This window comes from Leguminivora glycinivorella, chromosome 10 (genome assembly GCF_023078275.1).
Source record: "Leguminivora glycinivorella isolate SPB_JAAS2020 chromosome 10, LegGlyc_1.1, whole genome shotgun sequence".
Lineage (NCBI taxonomy): Eukaryota > Metazoa > Arthropoda > Insecta > Lepidoptera > Tortricidae > Leguminivora > Leguminivora glycinivorella.
The window spans coordinates 21,330,124-21,357,701 of NC_062980.1; the positions used below are offsets into that span (position 1 = coordinate 21,330,124).

Below are 27,578 nucleotides of genomic sequence, written 5' to 3' on the forward strand. Positions count from 1 at the left end.
AAGAGCATGAGAGAACTTTGCTCAGACTCATGGCCCGTTTTGAGTGTTTTGACCACAGAAGTTTATGTCGGTACACTACCAGTTATGAGTATAAAAAAAAATTATACTTATATTCGTTTAGATTTTTGACATAAATTCTGAATCAGTACGATAATGTAGCTTCATTATTGGTGTTATCTAAAAGATGAGTCTATCGCTCATTGACCTTAATGCTTACTGTGAATAAAATACTGTAGCGTTTGCTTCCGACATTCACACAGTCGCCATGTCACAAGCTGTCATTAAAACAATTCTAATTTGAGCCAACTAAATATTCTACTTAAAAAAATGTTTATTGACTAAGTTTACAAGATCTAAAATCTGCAGTCATAGGAGTTTCTATCCTTTTAAACAAATTATGTGTTTTTTAATTATTTCTAACGACATCGACGTCATTGACAGGTATTTTATTTTTTTTGAATAATCTAAAATGACAAAACCAACAATAAAAATTGGATAATCTACCCAAACTCATGCACTCAGGATTGCCTTTACAGTTTGATCCTTTTTATAAAATTGTCAAGTGACAGTCAATGTGACAAAATAGGTACCCGATTTTAGATGGAATGAGAGATTTACCCTTATTTACCTTTATTCATAAACTTTCACTTAAAGTTATCAAGCCGATAAAGTTAGTTTGCCCCTTTCTATCACACTAATACGTCGGAAAGGGACAAACGATCTTTATCGGCTTGATAACTTTAGTGAATCATGAATAAGGGCCTAAGGGGGCTGATATTCAACTACAACTGTGACACACAATCTATCTAAATTGAGGGTATATTGTATAAGTCAAGTGGAGGGAATATTATAGTCTTAGCTTACAATTATGTTGGTTGGAAATTTTGAATAAAGTGAACTTTGTTTTAATTTTGATCTTCACAATTTTTTTAATCAAACATTACACTTGTAGTGTCTGTAATCTGTATGTTATATAGAATTTCCGTAGAGGCTATTTAAAAATGTACACCATTGTAAGCATTTGTTGTTCTTAAAATATAAAAAAAGATCACTTTTTTCAAATTTCTCGGGTATAGGTAAAACGTACATTGAATGGAAAATGGCTTATTTGTAAGGCTAGCATTGACATGTCTCGTCCCCTGGTCCCCTAACACCAGTATTTCGTTCATATATCTTCAAGATTTAATTCTAATTAAGTTTTATACGCGATGTCACACTGATGCTTAATCGCGATGTGCGAGCGAGACGGCGATTTGAAATCACACATTCAATTGATCAGCGACGCACACTTTGCACTCGCGACGCAATTGAAACTTGCATTTATTATACAAAGTAACGTTTATGTTTAAAGAAACGTCATTTTAGACACTGGAATATTCAATCATGTCGTATACCGATCTCATCCTTAATTTCAAATCATGTCATAATCGATCGGCAAAACGCAACTCATTCTAGCAACTTTGGCAAGAAATAATATAATGCTTCGCATTCAGTGTGAACACCGCCTTACAATATACTCGCTGTGTTATTTTTATTTAATAAATTCACTACTAGGCAATTGTTCAAAGAATAGTTAATTGACATGGCGAATTCTTTTGAAAAAATGTATATTATTTTTGTATAAAAATAATTATGTAGACTGTCTACTATTAGGAGTGAATCGAAAATTACAAAGTTAATTTGTTAAATTTTTAAAACCATCTGATACACCATTTCATTTTAATTCCATATTTCCAACTTTTACTTTACTTTTAGGATGATACTTTATCAAATGACAGATCAAAAAATTAAAAAAAAACTGAAGAACATTTACATACAATTGTAAATTTCGTACCATTTGGCGTTGAAAGTCTAGATCCATGGGGTTCCAGAATGAAAGCCTTCTACCAAAAGCTAGTAAGCTACGAGCTACCGGTGACAGACACGAACAAAAGATAGTCGCTCCCATGTAAATAAAAGAGATGCAATTATATCGCGAGCGAGTTATAAAGTTCGTCGCCAGAAATCGCTCGCTCTCTCTTCTAAACTCTGTCAAACAAGTCTGTCAGTAAATAAGAACAAAGAAAACTATAGGTATCCTTTTCTCTAGCACCCTAAAGAAAAGGATGCACATAGTTTTCTTTGTTCTTATTTACTTGCAGACTTGTTTGACAGAGTATATTTATACGGGAGCGACTATTTTTATTTCCAATAGCTCATCACTTAGTCACTTTTGGGGGAACCAGTGCCAATTTCAATACCTATATTATGTATTTTTTAATTTGTCAATAAAATTAAACAAAATAAAAAAAAATGTATTTGATAAAATACTTTCCTCTATTACCTTAACCCCTCATGAAAAGCCTTTAGTTTTATATTAAAGGTCTTTCTTATTCTAGTTACTCCAGCCGGCGTATCATGCTGCCAATTTTATCACTTATCCACGTGGATAAAGCATCCGTCACGCTTTAGCAAGTATGTCAGTGTGAGAGTGACAGATGTCTTATCCACGTGGATAAGTGATAAAATTGGCAGCATGATACGCCGGCAGGGGTTTCACCACCTCGTTGTTCTCCTTACAATCAAAAAGTATTTCTTACTTCCTAAAACACAGTCATGTGCAGATAATACATTTCTTTGGACCAAAGTTCAACCTTCAAATCATCTATATTTCTAAGTTTCTATAAGACGTAATTTATCATACTTTGTAAATAAGATGCAAGCCAGATTTTAGTACAATGATTTCTAACTTTTTTTATTTATAAGAATAGTTTTTTTTATTTTTTGTCGATTTTTGTCAGATTTTGATAAAATTTGGTGGACAGTTCCCTGTTCTTTACAATATGAGCGAAGTTTGTCTTAAATAATATTAAGTTATTTTTCTGGGTAAAGACAGCCAATTATTTTTTCGGAAATGACTTTTTTACAAATGACAATTTATGCCGCCCAGAATTAAGGCTCTGTAAGTTACCAAATTTTATCAAAACCTGACGACTAAAATCGACACTAAATAAAAAATGCATAAAATAAATAAGACCTAAAGCTATTTACAAAGCGTAAAGTACAAACAACTTACACCAAAATTGCTTATAAATCATTATATATTGCATGTTTCCACATGCATTTAAATTTAGAGTGGCACTGTTAGTTAATAGTAATATTTAATAGTAATTATTGTGCATTTCTTATCTAAAATAGGGTATTTGACATATTTTACAAACAGGTCCCAGAGAGACTTGTAATTTTACCACAAAGAGAATAGTTCCGTCACTTTTCTCGCCCGAGGCGCAACACTGCACCGCTTTTAAATCTAAAATACGTTATAATAGAACTACACTGACGTTATTACAATTTAAAGAGTCAAATTAGTCATCTACCCTATAATAAAAGTGAACATTAAAATCGTTTTACTTATGATAAACACACATTGGATAGGTACAATAAATACAATGTAAAGGAGGGGAAAATACCACAGGATATAAACTGGAGACACGCACCATACTAAAGACTATGGTCCCACTATCCGTCCGTCTAAAGGCATCTATCACAAAACGAAACACGAGAAGTCCAAGTGCAGAAGTCTCAAGGACTTTGTGCAGGGCTAGGCCAAGGGGGCCTTAGCTTTTCCAGCACATATTTGAGCTGGAAACTGGTATGGAAATGCTACAGATACTCATCTATCTGGTCGTAGTCTTCATCTGGGGGTGAAGGTCCTGAGACGGAGAGGATTGGCAAGCCAAAGTGCTTGACAGTTTCGACGCTGCCGGTGTCATCGGACTTTGCTTCTTCGCTGATGGTCTCTTCGCGGGGCGCCTTGGCTTTGCAAAGGCGTTCTGATGAGTCAGTCATTGATGTTAGAGGGATGTTGTCGGCGGATCTGCAGATACAAAATTGTATAAGATTTTTTTTTCAAAACAACTCACCAGACAAGTCATGTTGGTCCTCTTTTTAGTGTCTTTAAGAATAAATAACGATTATCGCCTTTACTTTTATGGAAGTGGCCTATGATCAAAAATGCCGTTTAGTTATTTGAAATAGAACTTTAAATAACTTGTGCCTAGTGGTTTCCAGCTTTCACGAGAAGTACGTTCTAGAAGAGGTACGAGAACTAACCTAGCCTTCCGACACAGTTTGGACTGCGAACCGTGCCTCCTCAAAAACTCGCTCGCGTCGAACCCAGCGAAGCCCGCAGGTTCGGCTGACACGAAGATTGCCGAGTTCACCCGAGGCCGGCTGCAGCGCGCCAGCAGACGCTCCTCACACTCCAAGCTTTGTGTGTGAGTGTGCGACCAACGCATGTGCTGGAAAGAGAAAAAAAATGACTAACATGGAATGAATGCTTTGATAATTGGCTGATCTTTCTTTACAGTATGAAACCGAAGGAAAAATGCTCAGGCTCAGAGGCAGTAGACCACCACCATTGTGAAGAGTGATATTCTCCTAAATAATATTTTCTGGTACCTAGGGAAACTAAAATATTGTTAACGCTGGAAGAGATCTTACTTTTTAAATTGTTTGTACAGTTGAATCTAGGGTATTATAATAATTCACAATAGGAGCATTTAACCCATCTAACCTTAATGAAGGGTTTGAAAGATTAGTGTCTGAAGTGAAGATTAGTGACTTTATTCTAACTTTATTGTGCTATGTGACTTTCTCATAGAAAAGGTTTCTTAAGCTTCTTGTACAAAAGGGTCTTTATTTTCATCGGGGTAGCGAACTGCACCTGCAGTAAGTGCTTAGTTTACTGCTAGAAAGAAAATTATTTCTTCGATTTCAATCCTGTGAATTTAAGACAGTGCACCAAAAATTGCATTATGCACAAAGACAAGTGACAAAAGCTTGCATTATGAAAATCTCGTGTTGATGTGCACTGAAACAGTAAATTTTTGAAGGACCGTCGGTAACCAGATTTAAATTTTATTGCAAAGATGAATTTATTCAAACCGTTTGTTAAAAGGGGCACTGAACTCTTCAGCTAGAGTTTTAGTACCTATAAAGTTATTTTGAGTGTTTGCAGGATTATTCAATACTACTGAAAGTACATAAACATTGTATTTCCGTTCGGAACTACGTATTCGCGATTTAGGAAGTACTAATGCCATCTATTTATTGGTGAATGAATTTCACTATCTCATTCTCTCTCGTGGGATATGGGTTGAATGGGGGATGTCTGAAAATTTTAAAATCGCCTGATATTTTTTCTGGTGATAGGAATAACCATTTCTAATTACAGAAAAAAGTTACAGATTTTTTGGTAGCACCATACATTTTATAAAAATAAAAACGTGTTGCTTGACTGCGCGTACGACCCACTTCGGCTGTTATGAGATTTGTCTTAGTCTTTAAAAAAATTCCTTTTTGAATCTGTGCAGGCCACAGACACCGACAGTTGATTGTCAGCTTGACATTTTTCTCGGAGAATTCATAACCATATCTGGTGAACTATTTATTACTGTTTTCGACTCATTTTCTCTCCCTGGCCTCTGATTTTGCCTCCTTCTACGACTACCTTCGCTCTCGAACCCCGGACGTTGATTTTACTGGCTTAAAACGACGACCTTTGATATTAACCTCTGGACCTGATTCTGCTTGCATTAACGAAGACGTTTGCTTTTAAAACTGGACCTGATCCTGCTGAACTGTTTACGATCCGTTTTGCCTCCCTGACTTCTGATTTTGCTTGATATAAGGACGATCATCGCTTTTAAGTTCCGGACACTATTTGTTATAATGAATACAAGTACATAAACACGATATAAGGATCCCAAAACAAGATTTATACCAACTTGTTCTAAAACCAACCAGAAAAACCCAGATTTAAAATTGTTCATATTAAGAAAGGAGCTGAAGGAAAGTTGGGGTGTCAATAGGTTGGCAGGAACTGCCCAACCAGAGTGCGATTTTGCTGTGAAGACCACCTGAGTGTAAGATACCGTGTCTTGTTTACCAACCTTAAAATGCAGTTACACGCTAGCAATAATATCATAAAAAAGAAAGCCATAAATATCTGACACGGTGGCATTTTATAAAATGTGTATTTTTTGGATAGACCAATAGGAAAAATATGGTAAAATACATTTTTTTTTATAATTTGCAATGTCCTATAATAAAATACAATTGATTTATTTTATTGTGTTGTTTTATTTTACTTCTGAGTTGTAGGTGTGTGTCATGTGTGTCGAGTTACTGTCAAGTTACTATCAAATTCAGTCGGCTATGGCTTTCCATATTCTTCTATGGCCCTCCATACTGTTAAAGCATGATTAACAGCACTATAGTAGATTGTGTTACGAGGGAGCAAAATTGCATATTTATAGCGAGGATATAAATTGAATTGTGAACGAAGTGAAGTATTCTATATGTAATTTAATACTGAGTGTAGTGACTGGGATTCGAAAAGAAAGGGTTATTTTCTTCCCTGCACTGCGAGGAGGGTGCAAAGAGGCACTTTTCCTCTTTGCTAATAGGGACCAAAGTGATACTTTTCCCTTCAAGGACACATTTTTTTTACATGGTTACATAACATACCATTTTTTATGTTCATATAACATATCATTATATATAAATTTCCTAAAAGTTGATGTTAATATGTGTAGCAAATTTAATTCCACCTTGTGTCTTAACACTTGAATCCCTCACTACGCTCAGGATTAAATTTAAGAATACCTTGCTACACTCAAGATATATATCTCATTTTTCTCCCTTGTTGCACAATCTACTATTGCTACCATTTGACACTTTTTTTTCATATCATATAAGCAAATACTAAAATATGAATCAGGTCTGTTGTAAAAATATTATGCACTTAATCGACACAATTTTTTTATACATAATATTACTTATGTGCAAACACTTTCCGTGGCGTTAATATTTTATACAGGCCAGACAAAGTTATTGAACAGAAAAGTGTCACTTAATTCCCTCCTAACAGGGCCGAAAAGTACCTTTTCTGAATGGGTGATGTGAAAAGCAGTAGGCGTCACATCGCAAACTCATTTCCTTTTTGAGCACTAACTACTTAAAGCAGACAATAAACCAACAATCTAAAGCTATTTGTTTAGGGCACAGGTCCTTCTCTAGTTCTCATCTGTAGGCAGTTGCGCTTATGAATCACTACTAGGAGTTAGCCTGTTTTCACATTACCCGATCCAATATCGGATGTCGGAAGGATTTCAATGGAAAAAATCCAAGACGACGCCTGTAATGTATGGGATATCGGTCCAACATCCGGTATTGGATCGAATAATGTGAAAACGTATTATGGGTGCTAAAATGAGTAATAATGTTAATATAGATCAAGACAAATTTATGTTTATTACACTCATTAACATGTAGTTGCACTTTTCAAAATTAATGGGATACACATTCTCTGTCCAAAATATCTCTGCATCTTTCATCAATTTCTTCTTCACAGGCATTGTGTTTGTCGCTGTTCCACATTTTGGCAAATTAGATGAACTAGCTCTTACAAAATCGCTAGTACCTATCCACGTTTTCCCAATTCAATGGGCTTAAAAATTGTAATCAGGTCCGGGGTTCAACGCAAAGGCCGTCGGCAGCAAGCAGGGCAAGCACACGTCTTCTGCAAGTAGAATCAGATCCAGGGTTTAAAATCAAAGGTCGTCGTTTTAAGCCAGTAAAATCACGGTCCGGGGTTCGAGAGCGAAGGTAGTCGTAGAAGGAGGCAAAATCAGAGGCCAGGGAGAGAAAATGAGTCGAAAACAGTAATAAATAGTTCACCAGATATGGTTATGAATTCTCCGAGAAAAATGTCAAGCTGACAATCAACTGTCAGTGTCTGTGGCCAGCACAGATTCAAAATGGAATTTTTTTAAAGACTAAGACAAATCTCATAACTGCCGAAGTGGGTCGTACGCGCAGTCGAGCAACACGTTTTTATTTTTATAAAATGTATGGTGCTACCAAAAAATCTGTAACTTTTTTCTGTAAATAGAAATGGTTATTCCTATCACCAGAAAAAATATCAGGCGATTTTAAAATTTTCAGACATCCCCCATTGTGTAGTGAACTTTCAACTCGTAAATAATTGCTAAAAGTGCCACTGGAACTTAAGCATTGTCAATGTGTTCAGCCTACTTTTAACCCTGTCCTTTGTATTCATAATATTTCTGTTGTTACTTACATCAAAATAAGTTTAAAATAAGGTTACTAGCGCCATCTAGTCAAGAATATGTGTAACTTGTGTTTATGCTCCCATATCTGAATATGAATAAATCCGTTACTTGTCAACCGTCATTCGTGCGTTTCATTATAGGTTATGGGTCCCATCCCGTTTTTAATTAAAAAGTATTTGTAATAGTTAGTGTTTTTCGTGTTAAGTGCTTTAAAATGAGTTCTCATTTTCTGACGAACGTGCCGAAGCTGAAAGGTCGCGAGAATTACGACGATTGGGCGTTCGCAGTAGAAAATTTGCTGATACTTGAAGGCGCGAACAAGTATCTGAAGGAAGAACCTGCGGCAGACGGTACTACAACAGCGGTAGACGCTGCAGACGCAAAAGCACGAGCGAAGCTGATTTTGACGATAGATTCATCATTATTTGTGCATATAAAGAAGACAAAGACCACGAAGGAATTGTGGACGGCGTTGAAGACTTTGTTCGACGATTCGGGATTTTCGCGGAGGATTACTTTGCTTCGTCATTTAATATCCATCAGACTGGAAAACTGTGAAAATATGACGAATTATGTGACACAAATAGTTGAAACTTCGCAGAGATTGTCCGGTACGGGTTTCAAAATTGATGATGAATGGGTGGGCTCTTTGATGCTTGCTGGTTTACCAGAACGTTTTATGCCCATGATTATGGCTATCGAGCACTCTGGTATCAGTATAACGGCCGATTCCATCAAGACAAAATTACTCGATATGGAATCAAGTCAAGTAAGTGAAACGGAATGCAATTCAGCATTAGTTGCAAGTCACTTGAAGAACTGTCGCAACACTAGCAAGCATAGACAACAGACCTGTCAAACGTCAAACTCGAATGTAAACACGAAAAACATAACCTGTTATAAATGTAAAAACGAAGGCCATTATCGAAGCCAATGTCCACTTTTAAGTGAGGAATCGGAGAAGAAGAAACAGACTAACGCATTTTAGCGTTGTTTTCTCAGTGAAGATTTCAATAAAAGTGATTTTTATGTTGAATACGGCGAACGAAACTTGGCTACAATATTAAAAGTTTTAGACGCTTATTCTTAGACAGTGTCGCAGCAAATAATACGAAAGTACCTGTTTTTGTGTTCCGGATATTAAGGAAATATCAACGGCTATGAAGTGAACGTGAAGAATGTCCTGTGTGTGCCAGAACTTACGACAAACGTTATCAGTCAGTGAATTGATAAAAAATGGAAACAGTTTTGTTTTCGGTACTGACAATTGTTTGATTCGCACCAACTAGGCATTTAGTGGCAGAAGCTGACCTACTCAATGGTGTTTACAAGTTACACTTGGCACAGCTAGTTGTCTTGGGCACATAAATTTCAATGATTTAAACAGGATGAAGCGTGAATTAGTCGATGGAATAGATTTTCCTAAAAACATGAAAGGTTAGAGTCAAGAATCAGATTACAACAAGTCGAGATGTTGTGATTCTTGAGAAGAAAAGGAATGACGAAACAGTCACAGTTTGTGTAGAAAACACAGATTCAGTGGGGGAGTTGACAGAGGAATCTGTGGTTAAATTAGAATTAACCAGCAAAACTCCAGCGACTCTGAGTTAAAATACCTAGACGTGGAAAATGAAGGTGAACAGCATGAAGAGGAAGTACAGCAGCAGTCCTTAGAAGATATATCTAGAACAGATGCAGGCCTGTCACAGTTGAAACATGAAATTCAACTGTCTTCAGTAGATGCTTAGCCGAGAAGACCCGAGGTATCAGAGAAGTTGCCCGCTGTGAAGAACGTCAGAATTGACAGAGGAAGAAACCTGAGCAGTATATTTTTGCAAATACATGCACCTATGTAGGAGAAGATGAAATGACATATGCGGAAGCTGTCAGTGGTCCTGAGAAACAACAGTGGTTGCAGGCGATGGCCAATGAACTGCAGTCGTTTTGAAGACAACGAAGTTTGGGAAGTTGTCGATGCTCCAGTAGTGTAATGGGTGCAAGTGGGTGTTGAAAAAGAAATGTGTTTGTGACATAAAATGAGTTATCATTGCGGCTTGTAGCTAAGGGCTTTACGCAAAAGCTCAGTGTAGACTATCAAGAGACATTTTCCCCTGTTATTTATTAGGCACTCAATGTTAAGGTTACTGTTTGCCTTAAGTGTACAGTTGAATATGAATGTAACTCATTTAGACGTCACAACAGCTTTTCTCAATGGCCAACTTAAAAAAAGTATTTTTATGCATTTGCCAGAAGGTTTTCCTGTCAGTGATTTAAACGAGTTGAAATTAAAAAAAGGCTGTTTATGTTGTAAAGCAGTCATCACTTGCTTGGTATAAAAAAAAAAGTGGATGAATCTTTATGTAAATTAGGATACACAAAATGGAAACTTGAGCCTTGTGTATTTGTAAATAATATGATAATTTGAAAACTACTGGTGTTCATGATTTTTCTAATATTTTCAAATCATAGTTAAGTTGTAAGTTGAAAAAGTTTGAAACTTCTATGGAATGTAAATTAAATGTTGAAAAGCCAAATTGAAATAATTGTGAAGATACTGACATGTTATTGTTAACTCAAGGTTTATAACTGCATTATAGAAGTGATTAATAATGATATTGTAGAAACAACTGACATGTTAAGTAAAGTTTTACTGGAGGTGAAACAATACAGGTTTATGAAAACACTTAGTGTGGTTTAAAAATGATTTTATTGCCGTTTGTTTTTTGTTAGTAAATCATTTATTTAGTTATTTATTAACCTGTGCTAATTTGTTAACTTTGTAAAAAAAAATTGTGATATTAAGTTAAGAAAATATTGTTTCCCCGGTTTGCACCTATGAAATATTAGTTTATTTGTTATTTTGATATAGTGGGGGTGTTGTTACTTACATCAAAATAAGTTTAAAATAAGGTTACTAGCGCCATCTAGTCAAGAATATGTGTAACTTGTGTTTATACTCCCATATCTGAATATGAATAAATCCGTTACTTGTCAACCGTCATTCGTGCGTTTCATTATAATTTCTAGTTTGCCGATTTCAGTTCTGTATACAAAGAATAGACAGTGCAGTGACGTACAAGTTAAAGTTTCAAACTACCCACGTTCTCGTTATAAAACTGAGTTCTAAACTTGTTATAGTGCCGTTGCACAGATGGCTCCACAACAAGGATAAAACGTAGTTTAATTGCTGAACTAAAACTGTTCCTGAAAATGTGCCTTTCTCAAGCCAAAGGTAACAACCACACTTTTGTGGTGTGTTAGTGTATCTTTAGATATATACGTCATGTATCATCCATGCATTAAGTAGTCTGTAAGTAATTGTAATTGAACAATAAACACACTTAATCAAGTCCCGTATTGTATTGATATTTTGCCCAACCCTACATGGCGATCTTGCCAGGATCCCCTGCATAATCATAAGAGCGTTCTAAGAGGTGATTCTTGTAAAGATACGAGCAAAGTTTGACTTTGAACTTTTTACATGAAATCATAACAAATAATTACTGAATAATAAAATTGAAGGTTTCAAGCCAGTTCCGGAATTCTGTTGTGCAAACCCTCTTAAAATGTATGTACATAGAAATCTGCTAATAACAGTAATCAATGTAAGTACAAAATGTGTATTAACACCATTTTGAATACTAATAAAGAGCACTTTATAACAGAGGGAGAAAAATTACTTTTACAGAGTATAAAATCCAAATTTATTTTTAAAACGTGACAAAAATCGTTTTTCGGCCATAGTTCATTCGCGCGTCGCACAAGTGTGTCATACTCATGTCACTCGCACAATATTTAATTTTGTGACAGCGACATATTGCAGCCACTTCAACCACAAACACGGAAACCAAGACCACGTATTTCAAAGATATCTGAGTTTATTTTCGTGTAGCGCGTGTCTATGTTCCCCATCTTTGATGGAACTGTCATTGACAAGCACGCGATACGCGAGTTTAGTTTATAAGGAAATAAAACGGAGCCATTGTGGTTTTTGCTTGTAAATAAGACTATTCGAATTTGATAATTTGTTACGGTTTGGTATGAGACTGAATGAGTATGTACAGACTTCTAACTTTAATTTTCAATTTTATAAATGTTATAATGTCACTACATGTTTTTGATATGACCTTGATAGTGTACGCTGATTGGTTCCCGCGCGCTTGTCGTTGAGTCGTATCATTTTGACATTTTCTTCCTACTAAATGTGACGTTACTGACGTTTGAGTGTCAATTCAAACGCAGTACTATTGTTGCGACATTACTGCGGCTACGTAATGTCATCACTGCATGCTGTATTCTATGATTGATCGACGTTTTCCATTCAATCAAACATTTATTTTCATCATCTTGGAAGTTAACTAATAAAGCAACGTCTTCAGCGATACCAATAATGTGCCCGCGTGTGTGTGAATTCGGGAGCAGCGGACACGACCTCAAGCCACAGCTACGTATCAACAAAAATAAACATATTTTTAATATTAGAATCGGCCTCCAAATATTACCATACGCGACAGGAAGGAAGATTTAGGTAGACAGTATTTGTGGTAAGGAATGTTTTGGAAACAAACAATAAAGTTTAACTGTTATTTAAAAACTTTCTACAAACCTCTAATTTCATGGCTGAAAATTTTATGCGCTCATTTTGGGTCAATTGTGGTGTTAAAAGGGACAAAACATTTTAGTGATAATAGGGTAAAGTTAAAATGTATGTACAAAGTACCTTAAAATTGATTTAAGAAATAACGAATGTAGGTAATAATTAAAAATGTATTCAGTCATACATCAATAACTTTAAACTACAGGTTTAAAAAATAAGTTTACATTTCTCAAATCTCTAAAACCTACATAATATGTACTTAAATATTTTTGACTGCCACAACTCAAGTAGTATTCTGAAGAATTCAAAAGCTATCTACTAAATTTTGATTTTGATTATATATAAACCTACATTAGGTATATGTACCTATATATTATTATAATGTGTTATAATTTAGTTCAAAATAGGTTTTTTTTTATAATCAAGAAAAGATAACATAACAATAGCTTGTTTCACAGTCAGCTAAGAAACCATATAACTTGCATGCATCTTGATTTTCAACCCATTTCCTTCTTCATGGAACAGTGATTTTAACGTTCCTACCCCATACGGCTAGGATCTTTATTTCACTAAGTATTCAGAAGCAATGTGAGGGTTAATGTTAATGACGACCATTGCATGGTTAATAACCCATGTACGTACTTTGTCGAGGTTGTTAGTGTTTACTCAATGGAAATTATTCCTTTTAAAGGGCTTTTCAAGCTCCATGTAACGAGCATGACTAAAATAAATACAGATTTTGCATGCTCATAAAGGTATCTTTTGGATTGAGACTATAATATTAGTATTACTTTTGCAGTAATGACAAATATATCGCGTGACATAGTGATGTCGTCTGTCGACATAATAATGTCGTCTGTCGACATAATAGTGTCGACTGCTTTCTGTCGATGATTTTTATGTGTTGACTGCTTTCTGTCGATGATTTTTGAGTGTCGACTGCTTTCTGTCGATGATTTTTGAGTGTCGATTGCTTTCTGTCGATGATGTGTCTTTTATGAAGTGTTACAATAATGCATTCATCATTAATATCGCGATGCGCCCTAATACTCCTCTCTTTCAATAAGTTCGTTGTTCAGTTCTCGATCTATATTAGCACGAATAGAAAAAAAAACAAGAACTTTGCCCCTTGTAGAATAAGAAGGTAACTACCGAACAATTTATACCTAATCGACTTTTAAATTGAAAACTAGTTTTATTTACAGCTTTTCTCGGTACTTTATTCCACACAATACCGTAGTTCAAAATTATTTCAAAAGGTAAAAAAAAAACGATTGTATTAAAACAAGAACCTAGAATCCTATTTCACGGCATGCGTGTTCAAATACGAGTACGTGACTCGGATGAGTTATTCAGTAATCGGGCTAACTATTCTCATAGCTACCGCGAGCATTGATATGGATCATCCAGGGTCCAGAAACTACCAAGCTACCACAGTCCATATATTTACTACCGTAGCAAATCGAAGCGGAAATCAAAGCCTGCATCTCTCCCATGGATATATCATCATCAAATTCATCATTAATAGATAACATTGCTCACTGTCGGTAGGTATGTTGTGGATGGCATGGAAAAATTTAAACGTATGACACATCATGGAAGGATCGACGCAGACTGCAAGTTGCAAACCTTTGTAAACGAGCCTAGCTCAGGTTAGTATCTCCTATTAAGGAGTTTTTGATAATACGTCTCTCATTACGAAGTGCTAGTGGTCGAGAGATAAAATCGTCCAATTATTGACTAACTTATTGACTTTTTCAGAACATGTGTACGAAATATTGTGTCTTCTTCTTCCTACCCTGCTCTCACGTTATTTATGGTGGGTACAACTTGTCTTTCTCTTCCATTCTTCTCTTTCGTCATCTCTGCACTCACTTCTTTCTTTCTCATATCCTCTTTCACACGATCCATCCATTGTTGCTTGGGTTTACACCTCCCGCTCCATCTCTCATTTTTTTGCCCATATGAGATTCATCAAACTCGAATCGTACGAAATATTGTGTCATCATCATCCTCCTTGTGTTATCCCGGCATTTTCCACGGCTCATGGGAACCTGGGGTCCGCTTTGACAACTAATCCCAAGATTTGGCGTAGGCACTAGTTTTTACGAAAGAGACTGCCATTTGACCTTCCAATCCGAAGGGTAAACTAGACCTTATTGGAATTAGTCCGGTTTCCTCACGATGTTTTCCTTCACTGAAAAGCGACTGGCAAATATCAAATGACATTTTGCACATAAATTCCGAAAAACCCGGGGTCCGGAACGAAAGTGGCACGTACTTACCGCTAGGCTACAAGCGCTTCGAAATATTGTGTATTAGGATTAAATGTAAAGCGGATCTCTGAACCATAAGTCTCTAGTGTATTACTATAAAACTTTGGCCAAGTCTAGGACTCAACTAAGACTTAAGAAGCAATGGGAATAAATGCCAGGGTAAAGGGCACAGACGTTGCCAGTTAGTTTACTAAGTTCTCCAAGGTGCCCCTGGGAATTGGCAACGTTAGCTATGTTAAGTCCCTTGTCATCATTTATTAGCTTATCTTGTTGGTTTAAGGTCGTTGTTTATACTACTGTGTTTTGTTTTCTTTAGTTGGTAGTTGGTAATGTGTATTTTTTTCTTCGAATGGACCCCCTTCGCTTTTACCCGAAGGGGGTCCATTCGAAAATAAAAATAACAAAAAAAAAATATTAATAAGTAACTAATTAATTAATCAATAATATGTATATTAAGTAATCAATGCCAAATGTAATTTTATTACATACATACATACAATCACGCCTGTTTCCCAGAGGGGTAGGCAGAGATCACGGATTTCCATTTACTACGATCCTGACAAACCACTTTCGCTAATAATTCGCTTTTAATTTTATTGTAATTTATAATTGTAATTTTTTTAAATGTATTACTTTTTTTGCATGGACAAATAAAGTTTTATTATTATTATTAATGTGTATTTTTTTCTATGATAAACCTATTTACACGTAACACTTCTTTAAGGATTTTAATAATAAGTGTGTAATTCTCTAAAACCTGACCAGAAATATATGATATAATTATTTAATTAGAACTATTTTCTTCATACTGAACTGTCACCTCATACATCAGAATAACAGCGCCCCCCCAAACTAAGCATAACATTTTTTGTCACAGGATTTACGCGTTTTTGTCAGTGTTTCCTAAATATGTGAATTGACTTATTATTTAAACAGCCACTATAGAACTCTTTTCAGAGATATTTATAGTTCTTTTATTTCTTCTTTTTAAATATTTTTGTAGTAAAGTATTTTTTTTTTGCTGCGCATATCCAATTTGTTCACTGCATAAATATACTTTCAATAACATTACCCAGTAAACCGCAAAATAACAATACATATTGTATTTATATTCGTATATAGTTATGAACAGGTATTCACAAAACTACTTAGATATTATGGACTTCAATCTGAAATTCTATTCTAAATATTATGCACTAAAACCGACGGAAACAGGAATGCGACTCCTATTTGTATACTAAAACACATATGAGCACAAACATATGAATTTTCTCATCAACAGCGAATTCAATTTGTCACACAATTCCCAAATTCCTACATAATTTGTTATGAGTATTTCATACAGAACTCGCTGAAATGTTAAGCTACGTTGCGACATGCCGGCACTGGTAATTTTATTGAAATCAACCTACATTGATCCTTGTACGCACGGAGCATATCGTAGGGCAACAAAGTGATACAAATGAGGGTTTATTGTATACGATATTATTGAAAAAGTAATTCTTCTAATACTTCTGTTGTCAGATTATAACCTACTCAGTCCTTGTGCACAAATTTTTGCCCATATTCCTAACTTTATTTTGAACTTTTTAACCCCCGACGCAAAAACGACGGGGTGTTATAAGTTTGACGTGTCTGTCTGTCTGTCTGTCTGACTGTCCGTCTATCCGTCTGTCTGTCTGTCTGTTTGTCTGTCTGTGTGTGTGTCTGTGGCATCGTAGCTCCCGAACGGATGAACCGATTTAGATTTAGTTTTTTTGTTTGAAAGCTGAGTTAGTCGGGAGTGTTCTGTTTCATGAAAATCGGCCACTATGTCCTGGTCGGGGGTTTTTTCAAAATTTTAATTTTGTGGTTAGGTTATATTAACAAAAGGTTCCAATTTCAAAAACAAAACAAATTGTACTTCTAGGACTTTTACCTATACTTCACCAAAGTCTTTCTACCTTAGCATTACTTCATTTTTTATACAAGCGGACGGGCTAAATATTTTTGATTAAAATAAAGTAGATACAGTCGTCCTCAGATATATCTAAGCGGCCGAGGCGTGCGTGAAAATTCTGAACTAAACAAAAAATTGTGAACACCTTGAATGTTCCGATATATCTGATGGAATGAATGAATGGAATTAACATACTTTTCCTTCATGTCCAATACTCCGCCAAGGCTGAAGAGATGGTGGAATATGTTCGTCAGAAGACTGGCTACACGCTGAGGGTGCACCAGCTGCAGTCGTGCCACTACGTGCACTTTACTTAATTGTGGTGCACGTGCCGCGGATACTGCAGGACAGCATCGCCAGCGCAGACTTCGGGCCGAAGGGTGTGGTATTTCAGCGGTTCCGGGGCAACCTGCCGAATCCTACACCGAGTCAAACGACGCAACGGAGCGCTGTTACGTCGTCGCCCAAATCTAGTGTTTAATTTGTCATATGATTCTTTTTTCTTCATATTTTAACTGCATTTAGTTTTTTTTAGTTTAAGAGTGTTTTGGGTTTTACTGGTTAGGTTGTGTAACGTATTTGAATCCATACTAATATTATAAGTGGGAAAGTGTGTTTGTTTGTTTGTCCGTCCTTCATGGCAAAACGGAGCGACGAATTGTCGTGAATTTTTAAGTGGAGATAGTGAAGGGATGGAGAGTGACATAGGCTACTTTTTGTCTCTTTCTAACGAAGCCGCGGGAAAAAGCTAGTAATAAATAAATAAATAATGGAACACGGTCTTATGACAGCCTGTATAACGACGTTAATCGACGAGTAACGTGATAAAACATGAGTAGACTATAGCGTGATATAACTGATCGTATTAGCACAATAACTACAGGTGTGGTTGTATCATTAAATTTCCACGAGGAAGCATAGATTAGTAGGAACATATCATTATCATTAGTACACCAGTTCTCGAAAATTTTGTATAGTCAATCAATTTGATTCCTAGGCCACTATAGAACTTTGTCGCAATAAGTACTAGATAGTTGATAGAATGATAGGAATAACGTCAAAATAACGTGTCAAACGATTATCAGCTTTCCGATCATAACATGAAATAAAAGAAAAGAGTTTGTAAATGATTTTGCTCCATGACATGAACAGAAAAAGAAGTAATGACAGACAGTGACAATTGACGTCAACATTGTTAACATTCTGTCATCAATTTTATTTATACATTATGATTTTATTTCACCAAATATTTTGCTGATCAATTTAATGTCTGTGTTGAAACCATTAGAAAACGTTTGCATTCTTTGGGGCTCCGTCACAGGCACTATGCGAAGAATTGACACAAAGACGTCAGATTAGCTTTCGCTCGGGAGTATCTGGACTTCGATTGGACGAATGTTATATTTTCACATGAGAAAACCTTCCAATCTAGTGAGACAGGTTGTCTGCACTTGTGGCGATACGACAACACTCGTTACACCGAAGATCACGTTGTTCCTAACCACGGGTCAGGCTGCGTCAGTGTTAATCTATGGGGCTGAACGAGTCTGGCAGGTGAATTTGCTAATATGCAACCTCGATCAAATGCAACAGATTATCTGGATATTTTGGAACAAATCATGCTGCCAACTGTCCTAATCTTCTATCCGCAAGATAAGGTGCCTCAAGTTTGCAACAAATGAAATGAAAATCAAATGAGAAGTCGCGGGCTGCTCTAACAGAACATTGTCAACAAGTTTGGGAGTCACTGCGGGCCTTAGACATTTGCACGGATTTAGTGGGCTCAATGCACAAGCGACTTCTAAACGTTATGCAAAGTGAGGGTGTATTTACGCGTTATTAAAGTTATTGTGCTTCGATTCATTTGTGATAAATATCTATTAAAACGTTTGCATAATTTTTTGCATTGCGTTTGTTGAAATTCTGTTTTTGTTAGTGTATACCTAATCCTGTCTGTTTTTAAGTAATTGAAGAATTTATTTCTCTAATATCTTTTTAAGCTTCTACAAAAACATCATAGATACTACGGAATATTGAAGTTAATTTATCCAGAAAATTATACTTGAATAAATATTATTGCGAATTGAGATTTTTTTTTACCTACTTAAAATGGTCACCAGTCTCCCGTGGCCTGTTTCAGTGTAGTTTTCACATAAAAGTAAATTTCTTTATTTTGAGCTCACTCTATCGTAGGCCGTCTTTGCCTTTGGTTAGTCTGTGGCAAAGAGTAAGCTTATTTATAATTTAAAAAAGCAAACTCCTTTCCTCAACCTTTCCTATTCATTATCGTTGACACATGTTCGCAAGTCGAGATGTCAATATGACATGCATTGCGCATGTCATAAACATGTCATAAAAGATTTGTCATGTAAAATGTCACAAATTGATTCATTGCGACATGGTTCTAGAGTGGCCTAGGAATCAAATTGGTTGACTGTACATAGCCACGTCAGGAAATTTTAATTGATCCTAGTTTGTTACCAACATTTAGTGAACATTTTAGACTTTCGTAAGATATGTACGGGATACTTGTTATTATTAAGAAAATATAGATACTAGAGAACTTTAATGACCAAATAAAACTTACTAAAATCTCAATACATGAAATAAATCTTTGTAACAAAAAAGGAATTTAAAAAAAAATAACTTTTTCCTTTCTTTTTGGACAAACTTTTCGAGAACTGCTCAGTAGCTAAATAATAACTATGTTTGCTATGTTAGAATTAGATTCAGAATTAGTTATGTATGTCTTTGCAGTCTTTGCACCATTTGAAGATAAACTACTTACATTTAGCGCGCGCAGTATATCTGCACATTTTTTAAATGAAATACGAAACACAGATTTTTCTGAAATCCGCAAAAAATGCGCGTACTGCTTTTATAAAGTTTTAACATGAGGACATATTTTGTACCTCTATTTTTTAGGGTTCCGTAGTGAACTAGGAACCCTTATAGTTTCGCCATGTCTGTCTGTTAGTCCGTCCGTCCGTCCGTCCGCGAATAATCTCAGTAACCGTTAGCACTATAAAGCTGAAATTTGGTACCAATATGTATATCAATCACGCCGACAAAGTGCAAAAATAAAAAATGGAAAAAAATGTTTTATTAGGGTACCCCCCCTACATGTAAGGTGGGGGCTGATATTTTTTTCATTCCAACCCCAACGTGTGATATATTGTTGGATAGGTATTAAAAATGAATAAGGGTTTACTAAGATCGTTTTTTGATAATATTAATATTTTCGGAAATAATCGCTCCTAAAGGAAAAAAAGTGCGTCCCCCTCTAACTTTTGAACCATATGTTTAAAAAATATGAAAAAAATCACAAAAGTAGAACTTTACAAAGACTTTCTAGGAAAATTGTTTTGAACTTGATAGGTTCAGTAGTTTTTGAGAAAAATACGGAAAACTACGGAACCCTACACTGAGCGTGGCCCGACACGCTCTTGACCGGTTTTTTTTTTACTCCATCAGTGAGCAAATACGGCACACCGCTTGGAAAAATGTATTTCTGCAAAAAGCAGGAAGAATATTTTTACAAGATCACAGTAACTATGCATTCATTGAAACGCTGGTGGCCCTATGTTACCGAGCGAGCGATTTTCAATCCGTACGTCGCGGGTTCGAAACCCGGCTTTTGCCAATGTGTTTTTTCAAAACTTATGCACAAAAACCATTTGATATTTTTCAGTTGCTTTTCGGTAACGAAAAAATCACGAGGACCGTTTTATAACCCAAAAACTTCAATCTTAAATCTTTTTTTTTTATATACATAAATGGGCTTACTCTTGGCCACAGACTAGCCAAAGGCAAAGACGTGGCCTACGATGGAGTGAACTCGCCCAGAAGATGCCTGTTCACTCTTGATTTGAAGGTTGCCGGGTTATATGAGCTCGGAAATATAGCCGCCGGCAAGGAATTCCACTCCGAAATCGATGGAATCAGGCGTTACTTTTCGGAAATTCATGTTCATCTAATCTAGAACATTTATTTTCTAATCCGCGAATAGTTCTTTCTTTATCTTTGTATATATTTTTTTCTCTATCTTTCTATTCGCAGATTAGCAAAGGAATTTATTTGATTTTGATTAATTCAATGATTTCTAAATTCCAAGTAGGAATCGTGTAAATTCCTTTAGTGTCGTGACTCGTTACAGCCGACAATAAACGACCTTTTTACAGGCATTTCGGCTGCACGCCGACACGGGCGTTAAAAGAAACTCGTCTACATAAGTGCCTGCACATTCATGTTTTGTTACCATCGCTTGCAGAATTTTAGAGACTTGCAGGTTCTTAATGTCACTGAGTTTAAACAGTGACCTTGGTTAAGCCCATTTAAAGTAATAATAATTAATAAAGCTCGCTGGACGATATTTATTTTATCAGATTTAGATTTTTGGTACCTACGTTCAAAAAAATCAATAATCTTCCTCGATTTTTCCGAAAGCATTTTTATATTTTTAGCGTTTGTGTAAAATATTGTTACACTATGACGCATTTTAAGAAGGTCTAAACTGCCGAAAACTTTGTTTTTTACCGAACAAAACCCAAACATTCCTAGCTTCCGAATCGCGATTTAAAAATGCGCTAGGTCGTGTCGTAGTTTCCCGAAACTCTCCTGACGTGAAAACATCGGCACGTGTCACCTTTAATGAACTCTCAAGCATATATATATATGCCCTTGTTTATTAGACATGACATGACAATGCTTTCGTCGCTCACAAACGCGCAGATAGGACAATAAACCGAAAGTCACCTAAATGGTGGATGGGATCTGCAAAGCAATTATTCAAATTATCACGTGTACAAGAAACTTCTACTAACGAATCTACACATTTTAATACTGAACTAGCTTTATCCCGTGGCTTCGCCCAAGTACTAATTTAATCTTGTTTTCCCATACAAACTTTGGACCCCATTTCATCCCGGTGAATTTTGAAAAATCCTTTCTTAGTGCTCCTCTGAACCTTATGAGGAACCTACGTGCCAAATTTGGAATCTCTTGGACCAGCGGTTTCGGCTGTATGTTGATGTGTCAGTCAGTCAGTTTCTTCTTTTATACATATAAAAAAAATTGCTTGCATGTTGACTTGAACCCGGTTCATCTGCACTCCGTGCGTAATTCTTAACCAATTGAGCTACGGCAGCCCTGCCATGCTTCGTAATTTTTTCCATTCCGTTCCTTATCACAGGCCGCCAAAAGCATAAGTTTTCCATTTTATCCTTTAATCATATTATTATATTAAATATAAGAAGATCATACTATCCCATACATTAAAATGCGACCGCCTAATAACGCGCATACACTACACCACACATAGATTGCGCCACAAAAAAATGTCTAGTAGCTTTCGATTATACTTGTAGATGGCGTTAAGTGTCACTTTTGACATAGATTTATGGCTCGAAAGTGACACAACGCCAATCTCAAGGCATTTTTTGTGGCGCCATCTATGTGTAGTGTAGTGTGTGCGCGTTCTTAGGCGGTCGCATTTTAATGTATGGAATGGTATGACATACTTTGTCAAACACAAGAAATATGCAAATGCAGAGCGATTTAAACTACCCTTGCCTACTGTTTCATGTTAACGCCATATTACGTTTATCGAACATGGGAATTAACATCGGTAAGTAAACGGGCATTTAAAATAGGTTTTACGTAACTAGTTATAGTTTCACAAATGCATTTGAATAACATGCAACCATTACAGTCAGCCAACAACTAGATTTGGTCATGTAATTGTTTATTTTTTATTTTTATTTATTTATGAAACAAAAATGACAATGTATACAATTATATCATTAAAGTTTCGCCAAACAGTAAAACAGTTTGTTGGCGATGAAAATGATATTCAGTTGGATAATAATTCATCTCCCAATTCTTGTCATAGGTACTATACAGGTAAAATGTTAACTTTCGGCTGAGTTCTCTATTATAGGCTACTTGCCTCCTAGTCAAATCAGCTTCTTTTTAAGAACTGTCGCAAAATTTAAACGACTTGACAATTTATGTAATTTATATGAAATTGAATTGAGTGACGTCACGGTCAACTGAGTTACTTTATATATTTCTACCTGACTTATTAAATAGAAATTGGATTTAAAAATAACTTCTGTCCATGTTTTTCTTATAATTATCTGATGCTTTATTTCGTGCATGGTATAAAATATTTTATTTTAACTACAGTCAAATTCCCTATTGTTCTTAAAGTTGCTCCATTGACATTCCGTCAAGAAATTCTATAAATTAATAAGTGGAACACGCCAGTGTCGTCCCTTATCGGGCTGTAACCTAAATATTCGCATAATACTTTGCACTATAAGTTGTTCGCTCATTGCGTCGCATCTATTCAACGGAGTGCGTGTGTGTCGGCCATAAACTCACTCACTAGCCAGTCACTAGGCTGGCAGAAACCTGTACTTCAGAGATGTCAACGTACCACATTCTTTCTTGTCGACCCCGTTTTAATTTACCGACATTCATAGACAAATGAATGATAGACACACGTAAAGAACCATTTTTAAGTAGCTGAATATAATGGTTTACAAATCGGATTACGACTAGACACCAAGCAAAGTTAGAAACGAATTCTAGACCACTGATGTTAAGCAAGAATAAAGTAAAGCCCATAATTTCATTGAAGTTTAAAATTTAGAATAACAGTTGTACCGACGAGGCTGTCAAAACCACGGCGCACATAGCTTGACATGACTCTAGATGCACGTAAAAAAAATTGTTTTGGCAGCAGCTGAATTTGATAGTGCACAAATCGGATTACAACTGTAGCGGTTTAACAATTTTTCAAAGTGACAGTTAAAAAGGAACATTTTCAAAATAATAAAAAAAATTAATAATGCGATGCTTAATGGAAATGTTTGAACCAAAAATTTTACAAGTGGAACAGTTTTGGATTTGAACGTTCCGTATAAGTAGTACTTCCTTTACCACATATTCCTAAGTTTTGACAAATATTGCCACCATAATGTTAGGACTTAAATTAAGGCAAAAAGGACTTAAATAAACAAAAACCCGAATTTAGAACCTACTTTTTCTGGGTAAAAAGTAGCCCTTATTGTTGACTAAAATAGAAATTTAAAATTATTAATTTAAATTAAAAAATAGCTATCCGATAATTGTATACATACATCTTAGAATGTTGGTTTCAAATACCTTAATATAGCGCCTTGAAATATAGCTCACAACACATATCTCAAGTGCATCTGTTTAACATTTGTCTGCAGCGTTGCGGTGGAACACTTTAATTCCCTCAAGTGCAAAATGAAAGTGCCGGGATGTGAAACACGCTCAATCGTGATTGGATCCAGATTCGATAACAAGCCAGCCAATTCAGACTTACACCTTCATCAGGACGATATCCGAAAAACATCATTCAGATCATATCGTGAAGCGTCTCACCCGAAAGCTACGAGCAAGCACGATATCCGAATGACATCCTTCAGATGTCCACATAATCAGTGTAAATCAGAATTGGTGAACAGGGGGGTTACCATGAAGTACTAAAGCCATTCAGGGTCAATAGAAAGGGACAAAGCTATACCGGTTATATAGCTCCTTCCCTCGCTCCACCTAAACTGAACTTTAGTAGTTCATGGACCCAGGACTCCTTCAAATGACAGTGCGCAAAGTAGCAAATACGTGACACACGAGTGCTTAATGAAAGACGGACTGTGCAATCAGTTTCGAAAAATCCAACGAGATGATACTTGTGTTAATAAGTTTTTGTAAAAGAAAAATCCTTCGAAATGATTTACTTATACGTGAAACGATACCCATGCCTTAAGAGCCAAAGTGTATGCCTAAGTTTATTTTCATAATACAAGTTGATTTTTAAGGTGGGCATGAGTTTTTAGATTATCCATTCATTGAACAATTATGAACATAAACTAATGAAATCATTAAATTAGATGACATATTACTTATTAACACAAGCTTTTGACTTTGATATAAATATATCACACGCCACGAGCCACAGCAACACAGCTGGTCAATAATTCACCCTATTTGTTGAAAATACGGTGCTTATTTGACCAGATATATTGCCATTGTTATACGTGCATTGTTCCATACGTGTTTAATAAATGTGTGAAACACTACACTCCTGTCTGGGTGTGACAAAAGGTCAAAGGTCATCGTGGCGCACTACACTTATCGGGGTTATAACCAACGGAAGTGTACCTTAAGGTTTCCTCTGAGGCGAAAGAGTAATTTGGTGAAAGGAAATGCAGGCATTGACCGATGACATTTATAGTGATAGTGTTGTTTTGATCTCTGCATGTCTTTTTGCTTCGCTTACAGCACTGCAGGAGCGATGATGGCTATTAATTACTTGGTTAATGACGAAAACCGTGTCGAAGTAGATACAATATACGTTGAATTTATTTTGTCATTCCCAAGCAAATTAATATAGTCATCATGGCTCGCATAATGAAGCAAAAACATAATAGAATTTGTTTGGTCCCTGATAATTTTCGTGTACATATTTTTGTGGAATTGGCAGCAGATTTCGAAATTTTCTCGTTATTTAATAGGACTTTTTAAACAAATTATCCGTTTCATTAATACAAGTTTCTGTGGCCAATCCTACGAAGGTATGTGTAAACATGGGAGACGAATTAAGCCCTTCAATTCCTTTCACCTCTTTGATCACCTGTGTCTACAAATTTGAAATAATTCACCTCATTTCGTCTCAGTGGAAACCCAGTCAGACATTTCAAAACTGATCGCTTCGCTGTGCATGAACCAGCTTGCGCGTTGTAAGCGTGTGGCTTACTTGGTGGTCACAACCGGAACACTGGCATTCGCAGTGAGGGCATGCCCGCGAATCGCGGGCCGCGATGCGCTAGCTACCCTGGGGAGCTTGGTCCTCGGGCGCCGCGTGAAGCAAGGCAAACTGACAGCCGCAGTCTCTGGCGCTCCGCCGTGGGTATTGGAAGCATCGATCCAGGAGGCAGCATACATCCTGTGCACCACACCATTTAAGCAACACGGACAGCCACGGCCGAGGTCTGTGTCCCTACAGAACATTCCAATTTGAAATCGCTTTTTAGTTGTCTACTTTAGGAACCTACGGGCAAGCTTGGACGAGGGACAAATTTCGTTATAAATACTACCAGTCTAAGGAACTGGTTCCACTAAAAGCGATGAGCTATCGCCGATAGAAACGAACAAAAGATAGCCGCTTCCTGTAAATAAAAGAGACGCGATGATAGCGCGAGCGAGTTATAGTTCATCGCCGAGCGATGAACTAAATCGCCCTGTCTTTTATTTACACAGGAGCGACAATCTTTTGTTCGTTTCTATTGCCAAGAGCTCATCACTGATTCGCTTTGCGTGGAACCAGTGCCGAAGTGACAATCGTTGACGCTACGTGGCGACCGAAACGCGGTCTGGCTCTGTCTAGTCACACTACAGAGAGCTAGCTACGATACGCTTCCGAAGCGTTACGGCCCAGCCACGACATCGGTCTAAGCGAGACAGCGGCGAGCGGCGCCCATACATTGGAGCGAGACACAGAGATGGGACTTTTCATTCGCACAGTTGGCTGCCGCTCACCGCTGTCGCGCCTAGACCAATGTCGTGGCTGAGCCGTAAGCGATTGTTACTATGGCTAACAGGATGAGGCTTTGACGAATTTCATAGAATCATATCGCATCTAAAATTCTGGGGTCTAACTAGACTACGAGGTCTCAAGCGGTCTACTAAGGATTTCAAGTTTATGATTCTAGTTGAATTTGACTTATAGCAGCTTTCATAATCAGGCTTGGTAGTCAGATATTTAGAATGCTGTATCATGAATAGTGAATACATTTCTATATATTAACTTGTCTAAAGGTAGCACCAAGGTTCAAGCGATCTACTAAGTTGATTAAGAAGTCTACTTATAATTAAATAGTCTGAGCACATTCTCGAAAAAAGGCCTGAGGACTGAAAACTTCATTAGAACAAACTTGATTACGTAATTCTGATTACACTTTTAAAATACACGCCACACCTATCGTGTTCATAATGAGACCATTAAACAACCGTTGTAATACAGTAAAAGTAAATACAGTGTATAAATGGCGTGGCATTGCATGTGAGGTGATGTGCGGTCGTCACAAATATCTTTACACGCCAACATGCCAAAAATATGTATACACTATGTGATATTGTTACTATAAAAGGTGATGTAGACATATATTTGGAAGGTTGGTTTGTAAAGATGTGTGTGAAGTTGTACAATTCTTTTGTGTAATATGAGTTCAACAGAACCATTTTTCAAGTGGATGCATACTCAAAGTATGGAGGTAGGTCAAAGTAATTATAGAATTATGCCTAATAGTGTAGAAACAATTTTATGTCACGCGAGCAATTATTCAAACACGAAGTAATAACTAAATGTAATTGTCAAAATAGGTATAATTTAGAAACAGTGTGTATACATACAGTTTATATTTTGTATTTTTGTAATACCTACTGTACTAGATAAGTTGACAGTAAAAAATATCCTTTAATCGATTGCCCCACGTTGGGCGCCATTTATTATAACACGAAAAATTAGCATGACAACACATTCCTTTTTAACACTTTCGAAACCGGGCTCTACGCGGCGCTACGACATTTTCGCTACATACGGGGAAACCCATGTA

The 27,578-nt window shown here is 36.4% G+C and overlaps 1 protein-coding gene across 2 annotated transcripts in view; it reads right to left on the bottom strand.

Moving 5' to 3' along the window:
- Nucleotides 1–2,171: 2,171 nt before the first annotated feature.
- LOC125230172 (fibronectin type III domain-containing protein 5) overlaps nucleotides 2,172–27,578 on the bottom strand; it is a 308,743-nt gene continuing 283,336 nt past the window's right edge. For both annotated transcript variants that reach the window (XM_048135227.1, XM_048135225.1), the window contains exons 8-9: nucleotides 4,093–4,280; nucleotides 2,172–3,856 (exon numbers count right to left, since the gene is read on the bottom strand). In XM_048135227.1, coding sequence (XP_047991184.1) covers nucleotides 3,643–3,856; nucleotides 4,093–4,280 — 402 coding nt within the window. In that variant the 3' untranslated portion in view covers nucleotides 2,172–3,642. The remainder of the gene's footprint in view (nucleotides 3,857–4,092; nucleotides 4,281–27,578) is intronic.